General features: G+C 27.5%; 1 protein-coding gene across 3 annotated transcripts; it reads left to right on the forward strand.

Moving 5' to 3' along the window:
* The first annotated feature begins 410 nt into the window (after nucleotides 1-410).
* Nucleotides 411-21903, forward strand: LOC112691403 (putative phospholipase B-like lamina ancestor). 3 transcript variants are annotated; one of them, XM_025565650.1, is made up of 10 exons: nucleotides 411-756; nucleotides 10150-10262; nucleotides 16510-16978; nucleotides 17048-17197; nucleotides 17271-17517; nucleotides 17579-17679; nucleotides 19402-19557; nucleotides 19642-19885; nucleotides 19957-20202; nucleotides 21133-21903. In XM_025565650.1, the coding sequence occupies exons 3-10, from the start codon at nucleotides 16869-16871 to the stop codon at nucleotides 21694-21696; spliced, it is 1818 nt and encodes a 605-aa protein (XP_025421435.1). In that variant the 5' UTR covers nucleotides 411-756; nucleotides 10150-10262; nucleotides 16510-16868; the 3' UTR covers nucleotides 21697-21903. The 3 variants fall into 3 exon arrangements, with proteins under 3 accessions (XP_025421435.1, XP_025421433.1, XP_025421434.1); XM_025565648.1 differs by lacking the exon at nucleotides 10150-10262; XM_025565649.1 differs by lacking the exon at nucleotides 411-756 and having other exon boundaries at nucleotides 9992-10262.
* The last annotated feature ends 5899 nt before the right edge of the window (nucleotides 21904-27802 follow it).

Here is a 27802-nt window from a genome sequence, read left to right on the forward strand (position 1 = left end):
GAAGGCGGAAAACAAAACACGAAAACCGCTTAGTCTTCCGACGTATGACCCCTCGGAAGACGGCACGTAGAAGTGTGTGCGCGCGCTACGTGTGTTAGAAAGCCCATTGCGATTACGAATGTTACCACTGAAAACCCGGTCGGAAGCGACGGCGGCGACGCAGGTGCAGGAACAGAACGCGATACAGAGACGATGGCGGTGATGGGAAACGAAGAACGAAGAAACGTCGAACGACAGGTGTAAAAAACGGGCGACGGGGAAAGGATCGACAAGGATCGGGGACTGCGCGTCACCATTTTGGTCACCATTGTCCGCGCGGTGCGGCGTAACCCTACATAGAGGGGTCCCGTCTCTCGCGGTCCAGACACCGGCGGCGACCGACGACGACGGCGGCGGCGACGACGACTACTACCAGACGGCGGCTTGCCAGCGTACGCCTCTCTCCTCAGTCGTGTCCGAACACCAGCTCGACAGCACCGACTCCTCCGACTGGCGGCTGCCCTCCGGTTGTCCGTACGGCTTCGCGTCCCGTCGTGTCCCGTCACGTCCCGTCGCCGTCGCAACCACCGCGCGGTCGCGCGCACGTTCCTCTTCTCTCCGGGCCGACCCGCATGCGACCGATCGGATACGACCGTCCAACCGACACCGCAGCCGTCGCCGCAACAATTATTGCTATCCGTCGTACCAATACGTTTTGAATGAAGAACGTACGTCAAGACGTCGTATCTCGTTACCAGAGATCGCTCCAAGTTACAGGTAATGACGCGTCAGCTGTATGTGAACACGTCTTGTCGGGGGGGACTGGGCTCGGCAGCGCCGCGGATATATCGGCGACAACGTCGCGTAGGTGAATCGCGTTTAATGTTGTACGGATTGTTATTAATATTTATTTGTTTCTTTTTTTTTTTTTTTTTTACGGCTGAAATATTACAATAGTTAACGTTACACTGTTCGTTTTGGCCTACATTCGCGTTACGATTACAAACTCCCCATATGGGGGGGGAGCAAAATCAGTTCTCCCTCGGTCGTTCGGTACCCGAATGGAATAACTGTAACGTCCAACCCCGTACCGAGACGGTAGAGGTACACGTGTTGTGCACGGTACTATATTTATTTACGTACGTTAAAGAGTAAAAACGGTCAGGTGCCACCGATTGCGACGATGCTGTGTAACTCGCTCGCCGATTCACCGTCGTTGTAATAATAACGCGATCTAACACGTGTACTCGGACGTTACAACTGGTCGAGAATAATTGGGTTTTTAGAGCAAGCGCGCGAGCCGGCATACATCAGCATTGCTTCCAGATTATCTGTGTTGCGGTACCCGTCGGCGGAATAATAATCGCTGAAAATGCATCTCCTCGCACACGTGGCCGCCGCTACCGATGCGTCAGCAGATTAAACGGATTCGCTCCGATTCGAGACGGTCTTATTGTATTATTGTCGTTCCCGTTCCATCCGATTTCTGTATTATTATTGTTATCGTCGTGCGATGCCTGCGATATCAACCGGTGTGTCACACACGGTCATGCGAGTACCGAATATGCATCCAACAACGTTCAGGTAGACGCTGTGAAATTCACCCTCGGAACGACTGAAGGTTGATTAGACGATTTTCGTTCCCAGGACGCACACACACACACACACACACACACACATACCCGACGACGACGGGTTTCTCAACTTGTCTACATTATCATCTGCAACGACAGACATTGTCCACCACCATTTGTAATGATTTCTATACACAAAACGAATTGTAATAATTATTGTTCAATTCAAAAATACACGAAATGTATTTTACAAATATTATTGTAGTATCATCAACATGGTTCTATGCACGCAAATCAATTCAGTACTTATGGTTGAGATAATATAGAAATACCTACTGGATTGTAAATGCTTAACAATTTTCTTTTATACCATTTCTGTAGAATTTATGGTAATATTTTATTTTACATAAATATCAGAATAAGACATGGTAAACAATTACAATAATAATTATAAATATTAATATAGATATAGAATAATTATAATTAATAAAACTTATACTCTGTCATATGACATTTTTGTCTCATTTATAGTGTTATGATTAATTTCAATATGTATTATTACCCAATTTCGTGAATCCATAAATGTCTATGAACATTTTTAGAATTTCTTTCAAACTTATTTTATAACTTTTAATTGCAGATACATTAAAAAAAAAAATCCATGCCATCATGTAAATTAGCATAAGATTCTAATTATGATGTCTAGAAATATGTAGAAAATAATTATGGAAATGATAGTTATTATTTTAAATAAACCTACTGAAATAGAGAAATTGTTTCAATTCTATAATATAATGCATAGGGGTGGTTAAAATTGTTTTCAGCAGTATTATTAATTTTATATTTATAATAAGAATTAGGTATTATTTTAACAATAAAATAAGTTACTGAATATTCACTGCACACCTAAAACATTTTATTGTTCAAATCTAATGCGTTTAAAAATTAAATATCTTCTGAAATTAAAACTGATAAGGTATGACTTACGAAGAAAATTCATTTTTTGCTTCAATACAAAAATATTATGAAATGAAAGTATTATATTATACATACTTTAATTAATATATATTATATTTTATGCATTGTACGTCAATTAGATTATAGTAATTTAAATAATTTAAGATTATAATAAATAAAATAATAACATTTAAATATAGTCTTTTAAAGATACGGTAAAAGTTTTTCAACCAATAACAAATATTATTCAAAAAATTAACGGACATTAGTAGGTATTTCTGCAATTAATTTTTACCATAAGTGCTGGATAGAAAAAACTTGTTTATTATGTTTAATACAACCACTGATGACCATCAAATTTCCAAAATACGTATCTGCTATTTCTTTTGCACGTTATTATTTTAAAACTAAATCTTACCAATATTTCCATTATTTACCTTATCAAACTACTCATATAATAAAAGGTATAGGTATAGTAAAATTAAGTGTAAAACTATGTTTTCATCCTGTTTATAATGATGTCAGTATTATTATTATTATTATTATTATATTAGTATTATAAGAAAAATTACAATATAATAAAGCAATGGAGGTTATTTCAATTAATTAACTATAAACTAAAATAGTTATGTTCAAGTTCTCAATGGAAAACAAAGATAACGGGAGTACGCATTTGCGTTATTGTTTAGAGAGTTTAAAAATATAATTGAAATAAATGAAAACATAATATCATATACCTAATAATAAAACCATAATACATTTAACATGCATAAAAGATTATGATATTTATATCAGCAGATAAATTCGGCGTTTTTAATAATTTGATATTTAGTTTACATATGCAGTAATGCCTAATACTAACACATAAAAATCGTCAATTAACACTGATAAATAATAACAATATGTTACGAACCGCTTTACATTTTTGTCCTCTTTATACCAATTTCAATTTACTGATTGTTAAAGAACCTTTTAATGATAGTAGAAATTTTTATTTTCTCTGTTGTAAAAAAAAGGAAGGGAGGAAGGAAGGGAACAACCTCAACCAAACTTATGCTCCACCCATGTCTACGCCCCTGCATTATAATATAATACTTTATTTGAAATAATGGATGATTTTCTATTCAGATTTTTCTAAACATTTTATGACTTGTGTGTGTCGTAAAATGTTTAATTTCATAATAACCATGTCGATTTCAATAATTTCCTTCCTTTCACTCAATTTGTTCAAGAAAATGTTTTTGATTCCTTGGCTATAAACAACTATAGTGATTTTAATTTTAAGCCCGCAACCTAATTAATTGACAAAATTAAATACTTAATTTACGAACTATAATTTTTATACTTAAATTATTCAATAAATATAATTTTTACTATTAATATTTAATGGATGATTATACTAATAAAACACGTTAACACAATATTTTTTAAGTTTTGGAATGGATCTCCGATTTATTTATATCGAATATAATATTAAAATATGATTTGTTTGAAATTTTTTTCTCAAAAAGTATGGGATCCTATGTACTCGTATATTACATGTGTATAATAATTTAATTCATTTTAAATATGAATTAATATTTTTAATTTAATAAATATATTATAATAATAAATATTAGAATAATGATAATAAAGTTATAGAAATTAAATAAATGTATAATAAAACTGTAAACTTTTCCGAATTTATTTTTATTTAAATTCACATTAAAAACTTATTGTTAATAAATTATATGTGAACTTTAAATTATTTTAAATGAAATGTCCATTACGTATACTGAAACATAAAACATTTAACTATACTATTTTAAATGTGTTTACTTTGTTTATAATACATATACTCGTATTATACAAGAGTCGAGAAACATACTAGCAATTACAAACAAAATTATAAGTTCCCTTAACTGTCTATAAACTATTTTTACCTCTAGAAATGTTTAAAAGTGCATTTAGAAATAAACGTTTGAAAAAATGTTTTATAAATAACTCAATTTATATCAATAAGCATGACATTATGCATTCGCACGCATATACGATAGACACAACTGCACTTGTATAACATAATCAGCAATTTTCTTTTAGGGTGGTTGATATGTTGATCGTGCAATAGCTCAACCGAACTACAACCGACCACGCACTTAAAATATTTAATAAATATCTCCTGATAAGTGATAATATATATGGTTATATTATAATTGAAAAAATAATTTTAATATTGACCTTTAACTATACTTAATATACATTATTCACTAGCGATGACTTAATATATAATTCAAGTTAATATCCTTAGTAAAAATAACTATATAACGACTATTAACAAATTTTAAAATTTTATTTTTTTGATATTATAATTAAGTTAGATTACAAAACATTTAATTATTCAAAATGCTGTATCAATCATAAAGACATTTTTATTGAAATTATATGTCAGTTGTCTTAACCTGACTCTGTATTATGTATATCTTTGGCATTAACTTGTTTTCAACTGCTACTGTTATTTATAAAATCAAAAAAAAAAATCAATAGGTTCTATTTTACGATTAAAAATTATTAATATATTATAAATTGTATTAATGTATTTAAATATTACAATTTTATTCGAAAACTTATAATATCTATCACAAATTATGTAACAAATATTACGTAATGCAATTCTTATAATTATTTTTATTGAATACTTATATCACATTATTGAAAACAAGAAATTAGATTATCTGCCTATAAATTATACTCGTATACCCAACTTTATACATACTTAGTATTTATTTTGAATATTTGAGTATAAAACCAATTTTTAATCAAATCGAAGGCAAATAAATTATTAGATCCTGTAATGCATGCAGTGCCGGATTACCCATTAAATGGAGCAGGCGCCCGCCTTAGAGTCTCACTCATTTTAAGGGCCCTGTGAAAACGGAAAACTATATTTTCATTTAATTAATAATACCTATTGTCCATTTATGAATTTACGGGACAAAAGTCATTATGAAATAAAATATATATTTAGTTGTAGATGCTGTATGCAGTAATAATATTAAAATTATTTTGAAAAAAAATAGAAATAATATAATTGTTAATTAATTTTTCTTGCAGATAAAAAAAGTTAACAAACATGATTTTATTTATAAATAATATTTAATTATTATTAAAGCTGTTTATTTTAATTATGAGATAGTTATGTTAAAGATGTATGTAAAAAATAATTCTGAAGGTCCCAAAATTTTAATTACCTAGGGCAGCGATTCTCAACCGGGTGGTCGCGACCCTCTTGGGGGTCTCCAACAACTTTTTTAGGATCACATAATATGAAAAAAAAATTATTTCAAATCAACAACAGCAAAAGAGTCATTAAATTAACAAAATATTAAAATTTACATAATTTTTATTTTTTTCCCCATTAATTAACGCCAATCGGCTTTTATAATATACTTTTTTTTTGTAAAATATATACACAAATAAATACAATAAAAACAGTTTGTAAAATTTTTCAATGCTTACATTATAAAAGGGTCGTTAGATATATTGGTAACATTATCGGGGGGGTCGCGAACTCAAAAAAGTTGAGAACCGGCTGATCTAGGAGCTCACAAATATTTAATCCGGCACTGAATGCAAGTGTATTACATTATCAAATAATATAATTTTAAGTATAAGCATACACCATAAAATATGTTAAATAGCGTAGTAGTATACAATTTTTAGCATTAAGAGAATGGAATAGAAATTATATCTATAAATGTGTGATATTTAGTATGAACAAACTTTTACATATTATTTTGTTTCGGGTCAAATATCTGTATATCAGTCTTCCAAAGAAAAATAATAAAAGGAATAAAAATATCGCAGTACGCACAAATAAAATTATATTTGTTTTGTAGGAAATGTGAAATGAAACCTTCGATTAAAAAAAAGTCGTCACAACCCTATCTTGATAATATTGCCTGTTGGTGTTTAGTAGTAACCGTTGATTGTATGTAATTATGTTTCAACATATATTTAAAATGTAAATTGTTGTGTTTAAATGTTGTAAATGTGATCCTTTTAATGGTGTTTATGGTTTACTAGTTTTTGTACGCCATGTAGTGCACTGCAGTGCTGACCTTCAAATACGAATTTTCTGTTACCTACGCCATAATACCTAATGGATTTTCAGATCGAACCGTGTAACCTTGCATTTCAAAACAATACAGACAAAATATCATACTTGAAATATTATTCATCGACATAGTACGAGTTTTCGCAAACATGAAATAAAATTATTTTTTGGATATATTTATATTATGATACTACGTGCTTGTCAATAATATTAACTGACGATGGTATGAATATTTTGAATAAAAAAATCTTGATTGAATATTTGACCTTGTTATAAATGATAATGGTTTTTGGAAATTAGAACCAGTCATTCAAATTTTAATACTAACATCATAATACATAATCAATTAATCACACGGTGGATCACTTATTTTTAATGAATATTTTACGAAAATTTATATTTTTAACTATTTTTTCGACGAATCTAGTACCTTGACTTTTTTTTAGCTTATTGAAATAACCTGACCTAATGTATATTTATTTAAAATGTACACTTGTTAATATCAACGGCATTTGAACTAAAATTATCATTCAACAAATATTTTTCAATATCGCAGATTAATAAACCACATGAATGTTATACATACACGAACTTTCATATTAAATGAATAAACAATAATTGGTATTTTAATGATAAAAACCTTAAAACCCTTTAAATTATTAATAAATTTGTTACAATTATTTTCGAAAGTAATAGATTGACAGAACGATTTGGATTCAAGTTGTATATTACACATAGTATAAAAGTTGCTAATAAATGTAGTTAATCTCAAACACAACGTTTATTGAGTTTTTAGAAAGTCTTTGTTCTTAAAATGTTTTGAACAGCTGAATAAGTATAATTTAATTTGAATACTTTATTATTAATATTATAATTAGGCACAAGTTGATGAGATATAATAAAAACATTTAAAGTTACTTTTTGAAACATTAAAATAATAACATCATACGTATTATATCATACCTACTCGTATTGTATTAATTTTATTACATCCTATAGCTATATCAGTGCATTTTTTAACTAATTAACTAGGCGACACAAATGTCGCCCAGTGAATATACTCTGTCGACAGTATTTTAAAAGATTAGGCAAAATAATGGGAAACAAACGTGTAATACTATAATCGTACTATGGTATTATACATTGACTATTTTGAGAGAAACATTTTTTGTCGCCCAGTGAAAATTCCTTATAAAATGCACTGAGCTATACAAATTACAAATACGAATATTTATAAATATTAGTAATTTTTTTTTAATAACTTTTAACTAAACATTTCCATCCTTTTATGTGATCTTTTTTTAATCAAGCAAATTCTTAAAAATTATAATATGTCTCTTGTTCTTAATGTGTGTTTAAATATTATTATGCGAGCACAGTATGATATTACTATTATATTAGGGAAGGCGAACGCAGGAAAATATTTCTTGGGGTAGAGGTTTGAAATTATGTAAAATGTAAAATGTTGATAAATAGCATGTTTTATAATCTATTATATAATATATATAAATTTTATTTGTAAGTCTCATGTAAAAATTTTTAAAAACTATTAGATTTGTAGATCCGGTAATTTCTTTATAACATTTTTTCTGATATGTCGGGGGAGGGTTGAACATCTAATCCTACCCTCCGAGTTTGCGCCTGTATTTTATACATGCTATAATCATCAAATAAAAATATATAATAATATCTTTGGGTATTCCAATACAGTCCCTGATTTATAGCCTCGAGAAACAGACTTGCAGCAGTTGATAGGTTAGATTATTGCAAACGTTGCTGTATATTTTACAAATTTACAATTATACATTAAAACGCAGTTTAAAAAGAATCTACTTAAAGTTACTGTTAGAATTATAATTTTAAATGATAACTATTAGTTACACTACCTACGATATTTAAATAATAATAAAATACATTTTTTATCATCGTTATACCGATATTACCAAGTTCCGTGAATATTTTTTCAACTTACATAAAATTAAAATATTTTTTTATTAAAAAGTACTTTTCAAATGGTTAAATGATTTTTTATGATCTATAGGTATTGGATAACCCACATTTCAATGATATTTCAAATATATTTAATTATATAAAAATACATAATTTTAATTCGATATTAGATGTTTCAGTTAGGTACTATATAAAATTAAATTATTTATTAAATTGCAGATCCTATAATTCTTGAATAACACTTTAAGGTCAATAGTTGTTCACTTGAAAAATCATATTTGCATTACTTAATTATTTTAAGACTTCACAAAAACTTATAAAATACACGATAGGTATTTATTTAAAACAGTTTACATAAAATAAAATAAATATATCCTTAAATGATTTTTATACATTTTTTCACTTTTAAATTCTAAACATTGAACAATCAAAAAAAAAATAAATAAATGAAATCAAACATTGACCTTAAAGTTTTATTTATGCATAGATTTATTTGAATTCGATGACCTACATATCATATTTGGATCTATCTTAAGATGAATAAATTATACCACATATAAGTTTAATTTATAAAAATAATGTTATTGCTTAAACTATTTAAAGTTAAATACCTCCCTCAACACTTCAATTCGATAGGGAACAGTGCTAGGCTTGGCAAAATTAAAGAAATGAGACTCTGTTTGCTTTTTTTAAAAAAAGTGTCTCCAAAACTTGTTAAGCGTTATAATTATAATGTCTCTCAAGTCGAGCACTGATAGGGAATACTGGAAATATAACCGATTTCTATATTGAAAGTGAACTTTAAAAATTCTAATTATTCGTACCAGGTATTTATAAATATTAAGCAATCAATTATCAGTTAATTTTTAAAATTTAATTGTTTATTTAAATTATTAATATTATCTTATTGATTTTCAAATTAAATGTATTGGTTTTCGAATACATTTAGATATTAATTTTATCATTCCGATTCAATGACACACGCACTTGACAACAAGATATACTTAATTTAGTTCACATCAACGTTATTGTAATGTGCGTTAAGTGTAATTTTGTTACAAATGGTACATATAGATCATTTTAAATTAAATCACTGCAAACATTTTTTTCCTAGTAAAATGTTAATGAGTAATTAGTTGTATAAACATAAGATTTAGTATATATTAAGTATGCACAGTACAGGTATGACTTGTATACACGTGCGTAAGTACTCGTATAGTGTATGCGTAGATAACGAGCTCATCTATGTGCAATACATTTTAGTAAGAAATAGTGTGCTCGTCACATGCAAATTAAAGCCGCTCTCTCGAAAACAAAAAAAAAAACATAGCACATTATAGGTTCGTATATAAGTATGAATACATATATATATACACAATATAATCATCATAGAAGTTTATTCATCAGTCCGCCAATATAAAAGTCCAATGCCGAACACAATATCACTCAGTAGTGCGCCAGTTAACGCGAAACAACGACCGCCCGTCGACACACGTGCTCTAAATATTTTTTGTTAACTATATTATTATAATAATTTTTGTTTTTTTTTTTACTGTCTGTGTCTGAACCCACCATCTACGATTCGCGAAATCTCAGCACAAACAGTTATCATCGCTTATGTATGGTTTATTCCAGACCAAATTTACACAAACAGCTGCCTTGTGAAGTTATGTACAGAGCTCTCTACTTTTTATTCTGTCGGGATTCTGGTAAGCAATCTTTTATTGCATTAAAAAATTATTTTTAGATTTAAATAATTTCTATAGTCTATTACGTGTTGATATTTTTTGATTATGAAATATTAATTTCGAAACGTAACAAGAGGGAAAACATTTTTTTCACTATTAATCACTCTTAACTGTTAGACAATAGCAAGTGCAATATTTTAGTATTAGGTTTACGTAAATAGTTTCGAATCGATATTTCTAACTAGTTGTGATTATAATCGACAACTTATAAAGTTATAAGTAGTATAAAACTATTGAGAAATACCGTTTTAAATTATTAATAACTATAATTAATATACAATATTTTTCATAACACGTATGAATAAAATATGTTTAAGAATAAAAACATCTATGGTATAAATTTGATTTTAGGATTTGAACGAGATATTGCGTTATTTATTTGGAGTATTAAAATACAACCCATTTATAATACTATTTTCAATTCTAAGGTGAAAGGAAATATATTGTTAGGTGTTATTATTACCAACTATTCACGCGCTTTCTTCATGCTGTCTGAAAACAGAAGATTTCATTAGATCATCAAAATTTTAATCTAATATCAGCCAATAAATATCTATTATTTTTAAAATTGAATAATCCTAAATACTCTTAATGTAAAATTACTGTATAAAGAAATCTTGCACAACAAAAAAAAAAGAAATCATTAAATTAAGAACTATTAATATTATGTTAGGATACAATATGTGTTTAAAATAATTGATACTTAATCATGATAAGAATTTATTTAATATATACGTAATACATAACATACCAACATAAATCATAATTTATTATTTTCAATAATATAAAGGATATTTTCACTCGTTAGTTAGAACCTAACTATTATATTTTATATATTTTTAAAAAAAAAAATAAAGATTAAATTGAATTATTATTATAGCTTATATGAATATAATTTCATACTACATATTTCTATTGTAAGATTTAAAGTAAGCAGCTTATATCATATACATTTTCTTGACATACTTTAAAATACGTTACTCTTTGCTATATTTGACGAGTATATACTGAAAGATAAAATACAAATTATTTTTTATATTTTTAGATATTTCTATATTACGCTGTGTTTAGAAAATTATTAAGTATAGGTACTTTAAAAATCTGTAATTGATAAAAATGGTCTTTTAATTTTAATTTTATGTACCTATTCTTCAATGCTTTGAATCATTTAAATTAAATTAATTTATTATTATTAAACTGTAATCCGTATAAATATCTATAAAAAAAATTTTCTTTGAGTATGACCCATTATAAATATGAAAGTACTTGCTCTTTAAAACTATGCATTTACCGATAAATTTGAATAAGTGATTTAAATCATAGGAATCCTCAGGGTATTGAATCTTTATATATTTTTAATAGATTATTATAAATATATCAGTTATAATTTTGTAATCATATTTGTTAACTGTAAATACGTCATAACGGTTAGTACTTTCATTTCTAAGAATTTTTTAATAATGTAATCAGATTCTTTGAAATATATCCTATTTATTAGGAGAATACATGTGATTATTTTTTTATAATTATTTCGTTTAATTTTCAGGTCATTTTAAAACAATATTTATATCTATTTTCAATGGAAAAATACTCTCTAACTGTTCACAACTATTTTCTAAAAAATTACAAAACTATTAAATCTAAATTATTTTAAAATGTAAGCTAAAAAATATACCAGTATCAATTATAAAATAATTTATAAGTCATATACACAGTAACGTATTACTATTTTTTTTCTATTTCTTTAAATAAATGTATATACAGCTTTTTTATGATTTTTCGACGTACTGCAATTGATGCTTGTACAAAAGAAGATAATTACCTAATAAAACTTTTTAGTAAACGATAATCACAGTTTTAAACTTCTAGCAGTATATCCAGGGCCATGGAGAGAGAAACCCCGGCCCAGGGGTATATCTTAAGGTATATCTTATTTTTTTCTGCGGCGTTCATTAAATTCTTATTAATTGTGTTTAATTTTTAATAATTTGTAGTCCCTAATTTTCGAGTTCTCTCAAAAATTCCGGGCCCGAGAGGGATCATCCTTTCCCCCTCCTCGTCATGAGTGTATACAATTATATGATCCGTTTCAACATCAACTATCTTTTTTAGCTACCATTTTTTTTAAAATTTAACAAATAAAACAAAGTTTATCCATAAATGAATATAAGCTATATAGACTATAGTTCAACGATGATTGGAAATTTCAAATGTATAAATTTTTTTCAAGATTATAACCATTTAACATAACAGATAATAATTTGTTATTCTTTGCGTGCAAAATTTTAAATTTCCAATAACATTATAAATACAAGTACAGGTTATTATTTTACGCGTAATATCCTATGACACAAAAAATCAACATAATACATTATACAAATATTTATATATACATTTATGTAATTGTGCGGCCTATGGAATACGAGTTGCAATAGTTTAACAATTGATAATAATTCGATGTATAATAATTTTTCATTTTTTTATGTGTATATTTTTTTTAAATTTATTTTTAGCTTTACGACTATACATATATTATATGTTGTATTTAAACGTTTACCATTATATGTTACTCGTGAGCCGAAAAAATGTGACAATAAATCGCGCAGGAACTAATTTAAATGTAATTGTTTGCGTTTATAGTGTTCGAAATGTGTGGCAACAGGAACTGTGGTAGAAAAAAAGGACATAATAAATAACAAAAACCCGGAAAATTCAAACACGCATATAAGTATATCTGGCAACTACTAATTAGGAATATGATAATGCATCAAATTATTATAGTTAGGCGCTAGAGCTATTTCGTGTCTATAATTATAAGAGTAGATCAGTTGGTGGCATAGTCATAATACATCATTGTAATTTTCTCGATTCAATAGAAGTATATTGTTTAGAGTTTCGTTGAATTTAATTGCAGCGTATAGTTTATACTGTATACATTTTTCGGCACGTGCTGATTGAAAAAAATTGTAATTATAAATTGTAAAAAAAATTTTAAAACAACTAATTTATTCGTTCAATTGTGTGCATGTAATGATACAAATAATTGCGAAACATGTGAAATCGCCATCCTAGAAAAATATAATTTGAATATTATGATAATTATTAGCCGTTAAGTTGTATTATTTTAGTATCTTTTTACTGAGAATTAAATTAATTTTACGATACTGAAATTATACGATTTTGTTGTAAAATTTGGGTCCTTTCGAAGCATTAAAAATGTGTGTATTATTTAAGACCGATGTGAAAAAAAACAATGCTGTTGCAAATGTATGACAAATGTTAAAGAATTTATTCGTTGATTAGCAACTGTCGTCATATATTTAAAATCGAACTAAATTATTATTGTTATTCCAATTAATAGCGACAGCATTTGTGATGTTATACTATGTTAATAAACACCAATTATTAAACGCGAACATATACCAAAAATAAAGCGCATAAGGCGCCCTTTCGTCCTGGAGTAATTAAATAATTAACAGCCATGCCCAGAAGATCTTTAATTCGTTTCTTTACGCCTATATTGTGCACGATTATGACGTGGTAAGTGAAATTCAAACGTTGTACACATTCAGTGCAATGATAATAAGTGATATTTTCAACGCGAGAATTACCTTGAAATTCATATAAGTAATATGATAAAAAAAAAACGTAAGGTCAGAACACATTTTCTTCACACATTTTAATAGTACAATGATGGTATCACATAATTACTTATAAATATACATGATGTACCTATCATATGGTATTAACGAATTTCAGTATGTGAATCAATACAAATAACATTGTTATTTTAATAGTGTTATAATAGTGTTTGTTATAAATTAGTTGTCGACTATGATAAATTCAAGTTCCCTACGTTTTAAAAATATATATCTTTAGCTTACTGTTTAAATTTAAATATATTAAAATATATACCAGAAAGAAATCATAGGAGGGAGCGCAAACGTGTAAAAGTAGTTATCCGAAGGCATAGAATAAAATATTACGTAGGACTTTATGAGGTATAAATATCACTAAAGAATATTCTTAGACTTCTATGAGACACCCTAATCGACATTGAGTATCAATGGTCTCTAGTCAATCTTTCAACGAGCGCGAAATTAAAGTGTCATAAAAAAAATATGATCGTAAATTAGTACTAATCATGCAAATGCTTAATAAAGAAGCATTTAAAAATTGTTGAACAGAATTTAATTTTTATTTCACTCGTACATTAATTACACTATGAACAGCCAACTAGAATTTGCAACATTTAACAAAACTAAAATAAAAAATAAAGTTGATTAGAAATAGCCAACAAATTTTTACTACTTAAACACTGCTAAATAATGAATCAATATTCTATACTTAGTAAATTGCGTGCTAAAAATGTTGTAATCATTGGCATTAATTTGTAAAGAAAGTGGTGCTAGTGCGTAGTATTGATGAAGGTACCTGCAGACACTAATTATGTTGAAATTTTCAAATAATTATAATATAAAATAAAAAACGATAATATTAATTTAACATCAGATGATATAACTATTCTGTGTTATTTGCAAGTTGTTTACACAGTATATGAGCGTTTAAATTATACAAATCGTTGCTGTAAAGTTTTTGATAAAAGTAAACTAAAAAAATTAAAACAATAATAAAATATATACAGATGAACTGTTATATTATAGATATACAATTAATTTATTGAAAAAGAATCATATGATATCGCTACTAAACTTTAAAAGTATAGGTAATTCCGATGTATATGTACAAATAACAATTTTAAACGAGTAAAATAAATAACCGTTTTCAAAAAGAAACGAAAATTGCAAACTAACCAATGGTAATAATTTCAACATTTCGTGAGACGTAAGTTGACAAAATTAATAAGATTTAAATTTCGGTCCATATTAAAAATAACAATTGATCGTCTTTAGCTGTTTGAACTTACTGCATGCTAACTCCACATAAAGGATAAACTACTAGGTATCAAAAACAATATGACTTACGTAATATTTTGAATGCTTGATCGTGTCTTTCTTTTTAACACATAAATTGCGTATTACGAATTTAATAGCGATCATATAATATAAATTGTATCCGTACCTATGTTTGTGTTTAGTGTTAATACGAAACGAAAAGACATTCAGATATTCGAATAAAATTATGTTTATCAAACTATAATATTAACGGTTTTTCGTGAATCAAATAACATAATTATACACTTGAAAGGGGCGCTTACAATTTACATTAATTAATAAAAAAAATGATTATAAGCATACTTTTGTATACCAGCTTGGCATATCTATAAACTAAATGACTATGGTATTAATGAAACTGAATATACACTTAACTTTTACTTTTATGAATATTATAAAACAACAAGCAACACATAATTAAGTATTCTTGGAAATTTTATTATTTCTACGATTATAAAAAATTTTATTTAACTAAGCATCTTCATTTAACTGTAATATTACGAACCTAGCTTATTTTATATATACTAGAGTGAAACTACTGAACATTAAAATTAAAGTTTGACATAAGTTACCAATTAAAATGTAATGATTAATTTATATAATTTAATAGGTAATACAATTTTATTTCGTGTATGTACAATATCCTTTAGCATTCAGAAATAAGAAAGAGAGAATATTTTGAAAAATACAAAAATAATAATATAAAACTAAAACATATCGACCTCGTTAAGGTCATAGACTTTTGGAACAAGAAACTCATCAAGGTCCTTGAGTTTATTACCCAACTGGTGTATTCCATTTTAAAGTATATGAAAAATGCCTTGTTATTTGATACAGATGACTTAGTATGTGATAAGCCATAAACGTGTAATCGTATGATCATTATAAAGTCAATAGTACAACCTATCTCAAATAAAGTCTACGAAAAGAATATAAACACATTTTTTAAATGGTATCTAATATAGGTTATAATTATACAATGTGCGAGTAGAACACACAGAAACAGCTGCACTGAGTGCAGTTTGTTGCGCATCACTAAATTCTAATGAATCCTACGTTTAACATGTGTATTGTATTATTATATATATTAGTATTATTTTATATATTATAATTAATATGGTTATAACTCATAATGCATTTTAATTTCTACTGGTTATTTCTTAAAAAAAAAAACCTATATAACATTAAGTTAATTTAACATTTCTTCAACATCATAAAATATGATTGATAGTCTTAAACTTTTTACTTTTTAGGAGTCATTCAAATATCTTACCAAAGACGGCTGATTCTAGTGATCTAAGATTATAACAGTTGCCGTCCAGATCATTGTCTTATATTTCGATGGGTTGAGACGAACACTTGTAAGTTTCCAGAGCCTGTCAAACCTATCTAATAGTTGGTTCAAAGGCCGAAGGAGACATAACTTGGAAATTGTTGTAGAAGGAGAAAATATATAAATTAGAAATCTTTGTAAAAGACAAATTAATTTACTATAGTTTAATTAAATTCGCGAGGTTTGAACTTAAGCCAAATTGTGAAGAAAAAAATTGGCAAACTTACATATTTTGATTTCCCAAAGAAATTGTCTTTTCTTTGACGTATAGATATTGAAATGTTGAAAGTGGTAGGAGCATCATGGGCTCAGACGCAACTATCGTGGTGTTTGATAATTACAATTACATTCTTGGGTTTGCTAGCATTTTATTTTGGAGGAACAAGCAGGTACACATTTTAAGTTTGTTAAACTATTTTATAAGATCTTAGCATCTACTAATAAATGTATTTCTTCAGAAATGAGTATGATGGTAAATATGCTGCAACAGCGTTTTGGAACAAAGAATTTGGATTACGAATTGATTTTTGTGGTCAAAATAACGACCCACTAATAGTTAGAAAAGGAGTTGCAAGAGCTTATTACAGACCTGATTTAACTCGGAATGGGTAATATATTAAATGCTCCTTATTTGTAACTCCAATATATATATAAATATTTACTTTGAATAATTAAATTTAGATGGGCAGTTTTAGAAGTAGAAACTCAAGCTGAGTACCCAGATCACATACAAGCTAAGGCTGCTGGATACTTAGAAGGAAGTTTGACGTGGCAAATGATTTACTGGCATTGGAAAAACACAGTAGAGAATACATGTGATGGAAGAACAAAATTTTGTGACAGAGTGAGAAAGTATTTGGAGGATAATTCTATCGAAATCAAACGAAAAGCAAAACGGCACGATGAAACAGACCCATTTTGGCACCAAGTAAAAAAAACTTTTAAAAAATGTTTGAATGAAACATTTTAATAGTTTAATTTACGCTTAGGTAAATATGTTTTACACTCAACTAAAAGCACTGGAAGATGGTTGGCGATTTGGTGTAAAGAGAAGCATGCAAGACATTGATATACCATCGATAGATTTCTTGTAAGTACTTTTTTCGTATATTAATAAATATTCATCAACTTTACGATAACTTATTATTTATTACCAGTGTTGAGCCCAGATAAATACTTTTTTATCTAGATAAAGATAAAGATAAAAATGAACATATCCAAAATTATCTATTTAATAGATAAAAGATAAACATAATTTATCTAGATAAAAAGCAGATAAATTTTTAAATAACAAATTAAAATTGTACTAGAAGTCTAGTAAAATTTAACAGACTTATCACATATAAAATATTTATAGCATTTGTTTAAGGCAAACGCTTAATTGTAGTGTAGCTTCTATAATTTAAAAATTATTTTTTTGTTTAAAATAAAAAAAAAACATAGGTACATTTTGCTATCCATTATTTTTATTTTTGAATCTCATAAAAGTTTTTAATTTTATAACTTAAATTGTATATATTCAATTTTATTTTTGATCCCTTTTAACAAAACAATAAAAGAGGCACAAAAAAATATATATATATATTGTTATATAACCTTTATTGCTCAAATTAATAATCATAAAAACATAAAATAATTATTTTATAATAAATTATAAAACAATTAATTATGTATAATGTTTTTCTTACAAGTTTCTTATTTTATATACAGCATACTTTAATGCCAATTACAGTTTACTTAAAAATTATAAATTGACAGTTAATTGTCCTAATAATAATGCACAATAGGTACCCAATATCAAGGAACACTTCAATAGGTACTTTTTAAAGTACTTTATCTATTTAAATTAAAAGGTTTCTTTTAAGTCATTACTTTCAATTATACAATATACATATTACAAACATGCATATTATACTGACGTATAATTCGTTGCACCCATAGGCTGTACATAATAAAGGGATTTATTTTCAATGTAATAATAATTATTTATAGTTATTAATTTCTACGGAGTTCAAGTCGGAATTTGGGCCTTTCCAAGTATCAACCTGACATGGTTGTTGTCGGACGTCTGCGTTTATAAAAACAATATTGGATAATATATTAATGAAATATACTTTAATATTATGTCCATCGTTAGTAAATGAAATATTATTGTTTTCGTATTTGTTGTTCTTGTAATCTTAGTGGTTCAGACACAGTGTCCGGCAACAAGAGGGGAAAAATTGTATCGTCTGAAAGCACTCTTGGTAAAACTCGTGGTAAACAAAATTATTTATAGAATCACAATATTATAATTTATAAAATATAAATCGTTACCGATCCATCGTCGTCGACGCGATCGAAAATATTGTTCAATATTGTTCAATATGGTAATAAGAAATTATCAAGAACAAAAATAAAATAATTTAAAAATAATTTCTTCAACATAAAATATCTAGATAAATTTTAGCAGATAACTGAAATTTTTATCTAAGATAAATAAATAGATAACATTTAGATTTTTATTTAGATAATTATCTAGATAAGGCTCAACACTGTTTATTATTCAACTAAACTCAAATATATATAATAATATAATATATAATACATAATAATAATATATATAACCATTAAAAATGTTATTACATGTATAGTATAGAAATTTATAAATGCTTGATACTATTTCATAATATTAACACTTTTAAGAACATTTCAGTTATACTCGTATTTAACAGTTTAAAATTATCTATTAGTTATAAATTAAATACTGTTTAAATAAGCGATTTAAATAATAGGTAAATTACACATGAATAATTAGTTTGATTACTAACAGGTGGATGAATATCATGCCAGATTTAAAAGACTTTGAACAAAAATGGAACGCTTCAAATAACTTTAATCCGGATAAGCCATCATTATCTACTACTTTCGTAAAAATCGTTAATACAACACCAATAGATTTCGTATTAGCTCAGTCGACCTCGGGATAGTAAGAATATATTCTAGTTAATATTCCCAAATTAAATAAAACGGTCTAGAACGAAAATACTAAAAATAACATTCATATTTACAGTTACGAATCAATGTTACGTATACAGAAACGATATAATTTTGGCTTTCACGAAACTGCAAGTGCCGATAGTGCACTTGTTCATGGGAAGATTATTGAATTTTCATCGTATCCCGGATCTGTTTATTCTCAAGACGACTTTTATAAGATAACAAAGGCAGCATCTAAAATAGAAACAACCGTTGTTGGGACAGAAATTCAAAATAATAATCGACAATTATGGGAAAAAATTATGAAAACAGATCAGGTATGTAAAAACGAACGGCAAATAATAAAATATATGAATGTTAACTATTAATAATTTGCATCATCAAATAGGTTCTTTTGGGTGCTAGAGTTATGGCAGCAAATCGTTTAGCCAGTACTAGTAAAAAGTGGTACGAGATGTTTTCAAAAAGCAATAGCGGAACTGGAAATAAACAATGGTTGATCATTAATGTGAATAGCACATCAATAGAATTCGGAGTCATTGAACAAATGCCCGGTATTGTTAGTTACGACGAACTTTCAAATACACTTTTGTCCACCGGTTATTGGGTCAGCAGCAGTTATCCAAGTCTCGAGGTCAGTTGTTAAAATATCCATGTGATTAGATCATAAATACAGTTGATGTCTTTTTTAGGTTTCTTACTAGCGCGATCAGTCTAAAATGTATGCTTACCAACACTCCCCTCGACATATTCTCCCACAGAAGATTTGGCATTGGTACGCGCATTTAGACTTAGAAATTAATGCCCATAACAAAATCGAAACATTTCATTTTAAATTTCAAAATGTATGTTGGCGTTTTAAAGTAACAGTTTTCATATTTTAGATGAACAATACATATACGTTTTTCGTAGAACTTAAACTCGAACTAAAAGTAAGGTAAATATAATAGCAATGCGATTAAAGCTAATTACTTGTTTATTGGCGTGTGAAGAGGGTGCAAGGGATGCATACCCTGAACGCGGAAATGAAATTTATTTTCGCAATATATTACATATTTACGTGTTATATTATATTTGCCACCACAGTAAAATGTTTGCGCACACTTATATGTAATTGTTCATCTAATAATATTTTACTAATTTTAAATTCTAATCAATTACCTAGTCGATCTATCGAATAAAACATTTCGTTTTAGTAAAAGATATTCCGCACTGTTTTTTGTATTTCTTACGAAATCATAACTATTTTTGTTAAAACTTTATATTATTTAAATTTGTATTATTAAATACAATCTGAGTGATAGTTAAGATACACGAGCCAGCATGAATTTATTAAACTATCTAGTTTATCATTGTTGCTTATGAAATCATTTTCTTCTTTGAGAAAATTTAAAATTTATTGTGTTTTCCCTTTAAGGCCTTAACATTCAACATGTCTTAAGAGTATTGTAAAATCGTAAGTGTAATACATGTACAACACTTTATACTTATGAGTTTTAGTATTTATATTTTACTTCAAAAGGTGTGTATCTCATACTAATTTTGAAAATTCTACAAATTACAGCAAACTGTTTACATCAGTAGTAACGGAGTATTTAAAATGTCAGATGGTGATAATCGACCCGATCATCCGGTGGCTAATGTGTTACACGCCGGGCAACAAAATGTGACCAATTTAAATTCCTTGATTGAACTCATGCGTGGAACCGAACTATCGATGATCGGACGAAGTGACCTATTAGGCATAAAGACCAATACCATGTTTCGCCGTTTTTCCAATCGATTATTTGTGGAACAACTGACCGCTACCAATAGGCAAATTTCGGCGGAGGGTACAACGCAATTGAAAGACGATCTAATGACAATCATAATGAACAAGTTGCAAACATCCGATGAATCCGATGAGAAATTAGACATAGATAAAAGCTTTACGGGAATTTTGGATTTGAAAATTACTTCGGCATATATGAATAGTTTCATCGTGGCTTCTGGACCACCGTTCACAATGGACCCTACGGTAGTTGAACCGTTTTGCTGGTCTGAAAGTCCGATCAGACACTTACCTCATTTCGGACACCCGGATAAGTGGAATTTCAATCTAGAAAGTATTGTTTGGGTTTGGAATTGAACAAGCAAATAAAATCATTAAGCTTTCGTATTTCAACATCACACCTCTAGAAATACAGATAGACTCAATCCGAAAAAAAATAATTACACGATATTAAATTTACTTTTTTTTATGTACGCTTTTTACATAGAATTGCATCGATGATATTATCTAATTATGTGATATTAGCTAGTAGGAGAATAAATTATGTTTCTATTACAGTATAAAGTGAAAATTTTATTGTATTGTATATTAGTATTATCATTGTATAACTAAAAACTATTCATATTGCTTGATTTTTTTGAAAAACTTATTTGTATTTGTCTTTTTTTAGTACTCTATAGATTATTTAATTTATTTTCTCACTTCTCAAAATCTATTTAATTCGAATACGAATAAAATATTCTCATTTTGTAAACTTAATGTGATTTTTTTTTTTTTTTATATATATATTTTTCTAAAATCAATTTTACAAGATTAAAGCGTGATTTTTAACCGTTTCAGTTTATTTTAAAACAAGCTTAAATTAAGTTTATATTTTATGTAAACAAAAACTGTCTTGAACACATATCATAATTATAAGGAATATTTATCAAAAACTGTAATACTGTAAAATGTTGTGGATACCTAGCATATTTTAAAGTAATAAAAATGCTTTTTGGCATTATTCCCAATTCCACAAGGCGCCTTGAAAAACGATAATGGAAACCGTTGAAGTTATATAATTTATTCAAATACATGCATAAACTTTTTTTTAAACAAAAACGGAAAATATACGTCTGTACCCATAGAAGATGTAACTATTTTTTTATTTAATCCAGCAGAATATTAGAGGAAGAAAAACGAATTAAACGTTAAAATATTGATAGTATATTAAAATCGTTTAGGCACATAACTGAAACAGTTTTCCATATTATACACCTACGTGTAGGTCACTAAATCATTCATCAAAAGAACAAGAAATTGTTAAAAAAACAAAAAACAGCAAACCAACAAAACAACAAACAGCATACCTTACTCGTATTATAAATACTTTTAACCTTATTTAACATCACAAAAAAAATAACCCTGATACTTTTTCACTTTTTTTCAAAGAGGACAACGTGTTTCTGGGCTCTCGGCAATTATGTCGCTTCAGGATATCTACGGAGTTTCACTTTATGCATAAAGTTCACTCATGAGTGAACGATTTTTGATTCAATAGTAGGTAAATGGGTTCCTAATATTACCATCGACATGAAAAAAAAATGTAAATATTTTTATTATACGAATACTTCTATACCGCATTGATATAGATTAGCTAATAATTTGGAATTAATAACTGTATTTTGTAAATGTGTAGTTAAACCTACTGTCATGGTAAAATTTGGAATATTCTGTTAACTAAACGTCTTTTTTCAGACGTGAATATGAGCCGATTTCGTTTAAGTCATATGACAACTGATTTTTATTTAATAGATATTGAGAATATTTTGTATTTTTACTATGATTATATAATTGTGTAAAATAACTGTAGGTGCCTATTTTAAAGAAAATATGTTCGAAAACTACAAAAATTATATACCTAGTTGGTAGCAAAATTGTTACGATTTAAATCAATATTAATTATTTTCTAAAAGTAATAGTCTAAAACATTCAGATTTTTTATTATATTTTCATGCTTTTATCATTTGTTATTTTTTATTTGTGATTAATCAGTATTATAAAAACTTCGACAGTTTGTAATTTTTTTTAGATTTTAAATTTTACACAAGTAATCAAGTTCAAACAAACTGTTATCTAACATATAATATATACATATATATGCAATATCTATGTTATAAATATATTAAGTAGACATAAGTAATATATAATATATAATAATATTTAATAAAAATAAACAAAGACTAAAGGTCCATAAACACTCGTTAATCTTTTCTTTTTATATTTAATTAATAAATAATTAATAATTTAATTAATGAATTATCATAGTAAAAAATTGATTTTCGAAAAAGGTAAGCAAAGCGAGCAAGCATACCGAATAAATATAATTCCTTCGAATAAACAGTGCGTTTTTAACTTAGATGTTTATCATTAATTTATAATCAATCATTTACTCGTATATATTCTATACTTAATCAATTTTATAATATCCTATGTCTAACGTTAAAAATAATACGCTTGCACAATGCATGAGTGAAATACGTTTAATAATAATTTTTCACTACATGTCGTTAGAAATACTGTAAAGTAATAGGGACTTCATCACTGGATTTACCAATCATCTCGCCTCTTCGTTAGATAACCTCCCTAGGAAACCGGAAATCAGAAGTCGTTTAAATAATTTACACAGCGCGTAAAATCGGAAGTTAATTACGTACGTGATGTTGTGATACAATATTCTACTGGTATTTCCCTGTAATAATTCATTACCAATAGATATTATAATTCATAATCTATTATATTAGGTAGTTAATAAAAAATACACTCAACAACCTAGTTTACTCCATTGTCTTTATATATCTAGTTCAACTTTAAAATATACGTACCTACCTAATATCAAATATTATTTATCTCAAGACATAAAATGTTGAAAGAATGTTTTTACATTTTCTGCACCTGCAAAAACAACAACAATGACGTTATTAGACCATAGAATAATCGATGTATTTAAATTGGTAAAACACAATGCAAATATAATAGTAAACATCCATAGATACATCATGCCAGAAAGCGATAAGCAAATAAGTACTGTAGGATATGAGTAGGTACGTGATCAAGTAATTTTAAACATAAAACCATAAACGATTGGATACCTGCTTGAATCCTCGTTGATATTATTATTTTATGTAGGTATAGGTACTTAATTCTACAAATAAGCGAAGAATGCGTTTATGTAGGTGCCCGTTGCGTGTTAAACACAATTACCAATTAATTAAAAATGTAAGTATAGCATTCAGAAATTACGATTTATGGAAAAAACCGGTAACAAAACACGCATAATAATAATGTTTACTGATATGCTATATTATATACCAAGTGTGATGTTAACTATGTACACAACACGTACCGTGATCCCACGGTAAATATATTACAATCATTGTGCATGTACTAAGTAAAAAATTATATAATTACAATATTAAATAACCAGTGGCGGTTTATCTCATATATGGGCCCATGGGCAATAGTAAAAAAAGGGCCCCTTCACATTTTAATTCAAAATATTATAATTATAGTCATATAAGTTCAAATTGAAAGTAAGTATTTTTATTCTAAAATAATAAAATTTTATAAAAATCTAGTTACTCTCCTTTTGTATTGAAATTAAAATTATACATAAAATAAGATGGAATTACATATAATTATAATAATAATAATAAATAATAGTTCGATCGAAATTTCGTTTGCGTTTTTTTTTTCAACAAAATTATTAATTACTTTTTTTTAATTTAATTAATGTGCTCGATCGTTTTCAATAGATAGAATTCCAAGTCCACTTCATTTTCTTTAAACATTGGGCTCCAAAAATATTTTTTATTAATTTTAATTTTAAAAATGAACGTTCCGCTGTAGCAACTGTTACGGGAAGTGTTAAAAATATCATACGCTGTACATATTATGTTATTGTTAATGTGGGGTTCTCTATAACTAGTAATTCAATAATAGATTTTACCGATGTTCGTTTTGTAATTTCTTATTTAAAACAAGATCTGAACGACAAAATTTGACCAGCAAGGGCATTAGATAAATCAGAAATTAAAATTTTTTTTTTTGTAATTTAAACTGGTAAAACATTCTTTTAATGGTATTGTTGGATTATCTAATGTTAAATAAAATATAGGTTAGAATTTAAATTGTTCTTTCGCTGAAGTAAAAAAAATTACTGTATTTTAACCTATATTTTTGAAGATTTATCAACGCCGAGTTAAGTAAAGAAACTGCTGTGCTCGATTCTTGTTTAGGAGACTGAAGAACTTTTAATACATTACATGTAACACATATAATAATATTGAATTATTGAATTACTAACAGCATTCATTTTATTTGACAAAATACCTGGTTCATCAATTGCTCATTCTTTTTTTGTTTCTTCATGGTGTTGTTTGAAAAATGTATCAATTTTCGTTATCCGTATAATAGATCCTTTCTTTGTTTTTTTATTTTGCGTTTCACAGCACCACTTGTAAATTTTAAAGCCATTATAATTATAATTTATAAAATAAAATATTTAATTTAGTTTGTCGCGTATTATTTTGTATTGACTCTGAACAATAACACACGAGTCTACGAGAGTCATAAAATAATACACTTTACTCAGTAAATACGTAGTGATATTTTAGTCGTGTAAATTTGTAGAGGTTTATATTATATGTATACATTTTACAAAATAATATAGCCATCGGTGTGCAGAAAGGCCGATAAGCGATTTTTGTTTGGAAACATACCATAGGATTTGGGGCTTTAACCCACCAAAATTATAATTTCTCCTTCCTGAAATACTAAGCCTTTTTTATTATATAAATTGTACCAACTATTTTATATTGTTTTAGTTAAAATTATATTTTGGCAAATCATTTTTTTCATTTCTGATGCTATGTGGAGTGTTATATCCACAGATGTTTTTTCAGAATGTAAAATATTTCCTATATTCATACCATTTAAAATTTGTTAATCTATTATCTATTTTATTCGGTAAATCAACAAAAAGCCTTTGAGTTTTTACAATTTTATAAATAACTCTAAAAAATTTTTCAGTAGTAGTGAACTTTGGTTTCAATACTTTCAATAATTTGATTTCGAAACTTTTTTCTATTTGTTTTTCTTTTGATTGTAATTCTAATGCTTTAAGATGAGCGTCAAATTTTTTGTGTTCAAATATTTTTTTTCACAAACTAGACATTTAGGTTTCTTTTAACTTTCCATTCGAAATTATAGAACAAGGTTTGGAAAAGCAAATGGTTATGTCAACAACAGATAATCCTAAAATTTTTATATTTTAACAAATCTAACAACCTAATGATTTATTTTTAACTTTCAAAATTCACATACATATTGTGTAAATAAAGCTAAATTACACTATCGGCGGACGGCGATTATCATATATGGTACTATAAATGTACTTGTGCATGTTTGATGTTTATTAAATATTTTACAATGAAAAATTATGCAAAATGGTTACATTTTACCAAAATATGGTAGATACAGTAAAAATTTGTTTAAATCGAAACGGTAAACGTATTTTTTTTACGAACCGGAACGCTAAAAAAAAATTTGTCGTGAACCGGAACTGGATTCCGGTCCATTTCGAGCCCTGCTTAGGACAGAGTTTTACTAAATCTACCCGAGATATTCGCAATATCGACAAAATAGGAAATCGAACCAAGAGGTACGTAAAGCCGTTAGCTCGACGCACGAAAGTCCGATCCCGACTAAGTCTAGACTAATTCTAAAGGAAGTGCTCTAGCACCCTCCTTTTCATATGTTTATGTAAATGTAATACATGGTCTCGTCAAGGAAAAAGAAACATAACAGGATGTCCTAAATAACATATACGTAGTTCTGAGAAGTACGCATTCATGATTCCAAAATATAATGTTTTTTAACCTTCAGTAGTAAGACAATTACACGTACATAGTGTTTGTCACACATACACATATTATTGGTTTCTCTATTTTAATACACCTAACGAGTTGGGCTTACTACACTGCATTGAACTTTTTTATTCATTTGTATCGGTAAGTATTTTTAACAATATATAAATTCCAAAATAAAAACAGTACAGGACACATTGTTTGAAAGCTTCGTAATAAAAGACAATGAAGGCAATTATTCAAAAATGTTTTTCAGCAGATTTAATTTGAGGATGTTCCCTGTTTTTTATGCATTCAGGCATTCTTGGCAATTCTGCCTAAGATTCCCAGTCATTTCATTAGTTTTCATTTTTTTTTTTTAAACAACTGTAACTATTTTCTACTAATGTAAATATATTCATATTTATTATAATATATCTCTAATATATAAATTAACAATTTATAATAGACCTTATTTAACATTAACGATAATGAAAATGTAGAAAAATCTCATTAGATTCTAATTAGAGAAAAAATATACATTTCTTTATTGGGATTGTTTTTAAGCACTCAAATAT

Source organism: Sipha flava, unplaced genomic scaffold, assembly GCF_003268045.1.
Source record: "Sipha flava isolate LNK unplaced genomic scaffold, YSA_version1 611_pilon_pilon, whole genome shotgun sequence".
Taxonomy (NCBI): domain Eukaryota; kingdom Metazoa; phylum Arthropoda; class Insecta; order Hemiptera; family Aphididae; genus Sipha; species Sipha flava.

Bases quoted from the DNA above. Each gene is read 5' to 3' on its own strand.
- LOC112691403 (XM_025565650.1), top strand. From the start codon at position 16,869: ATGTTGAAAGTGGTAGGAGCATCATGGGCTCAGACGCAACTATCGTGG. The intron at 16,979-17,047 runs GTACACATTTTA...GTATTTCTTCAG, and splicing joins TATTTTGGAGGAACAAGCAG to AAATGAGTATGATGGTAAAT. The intron at 20,203-21,132 runs GTCAGTTGTTAA...TACAAATTACAG, and splicing joins GCAGTTATCCAAGTCTCGAG to CAAACTGTTTACATCAGTAG.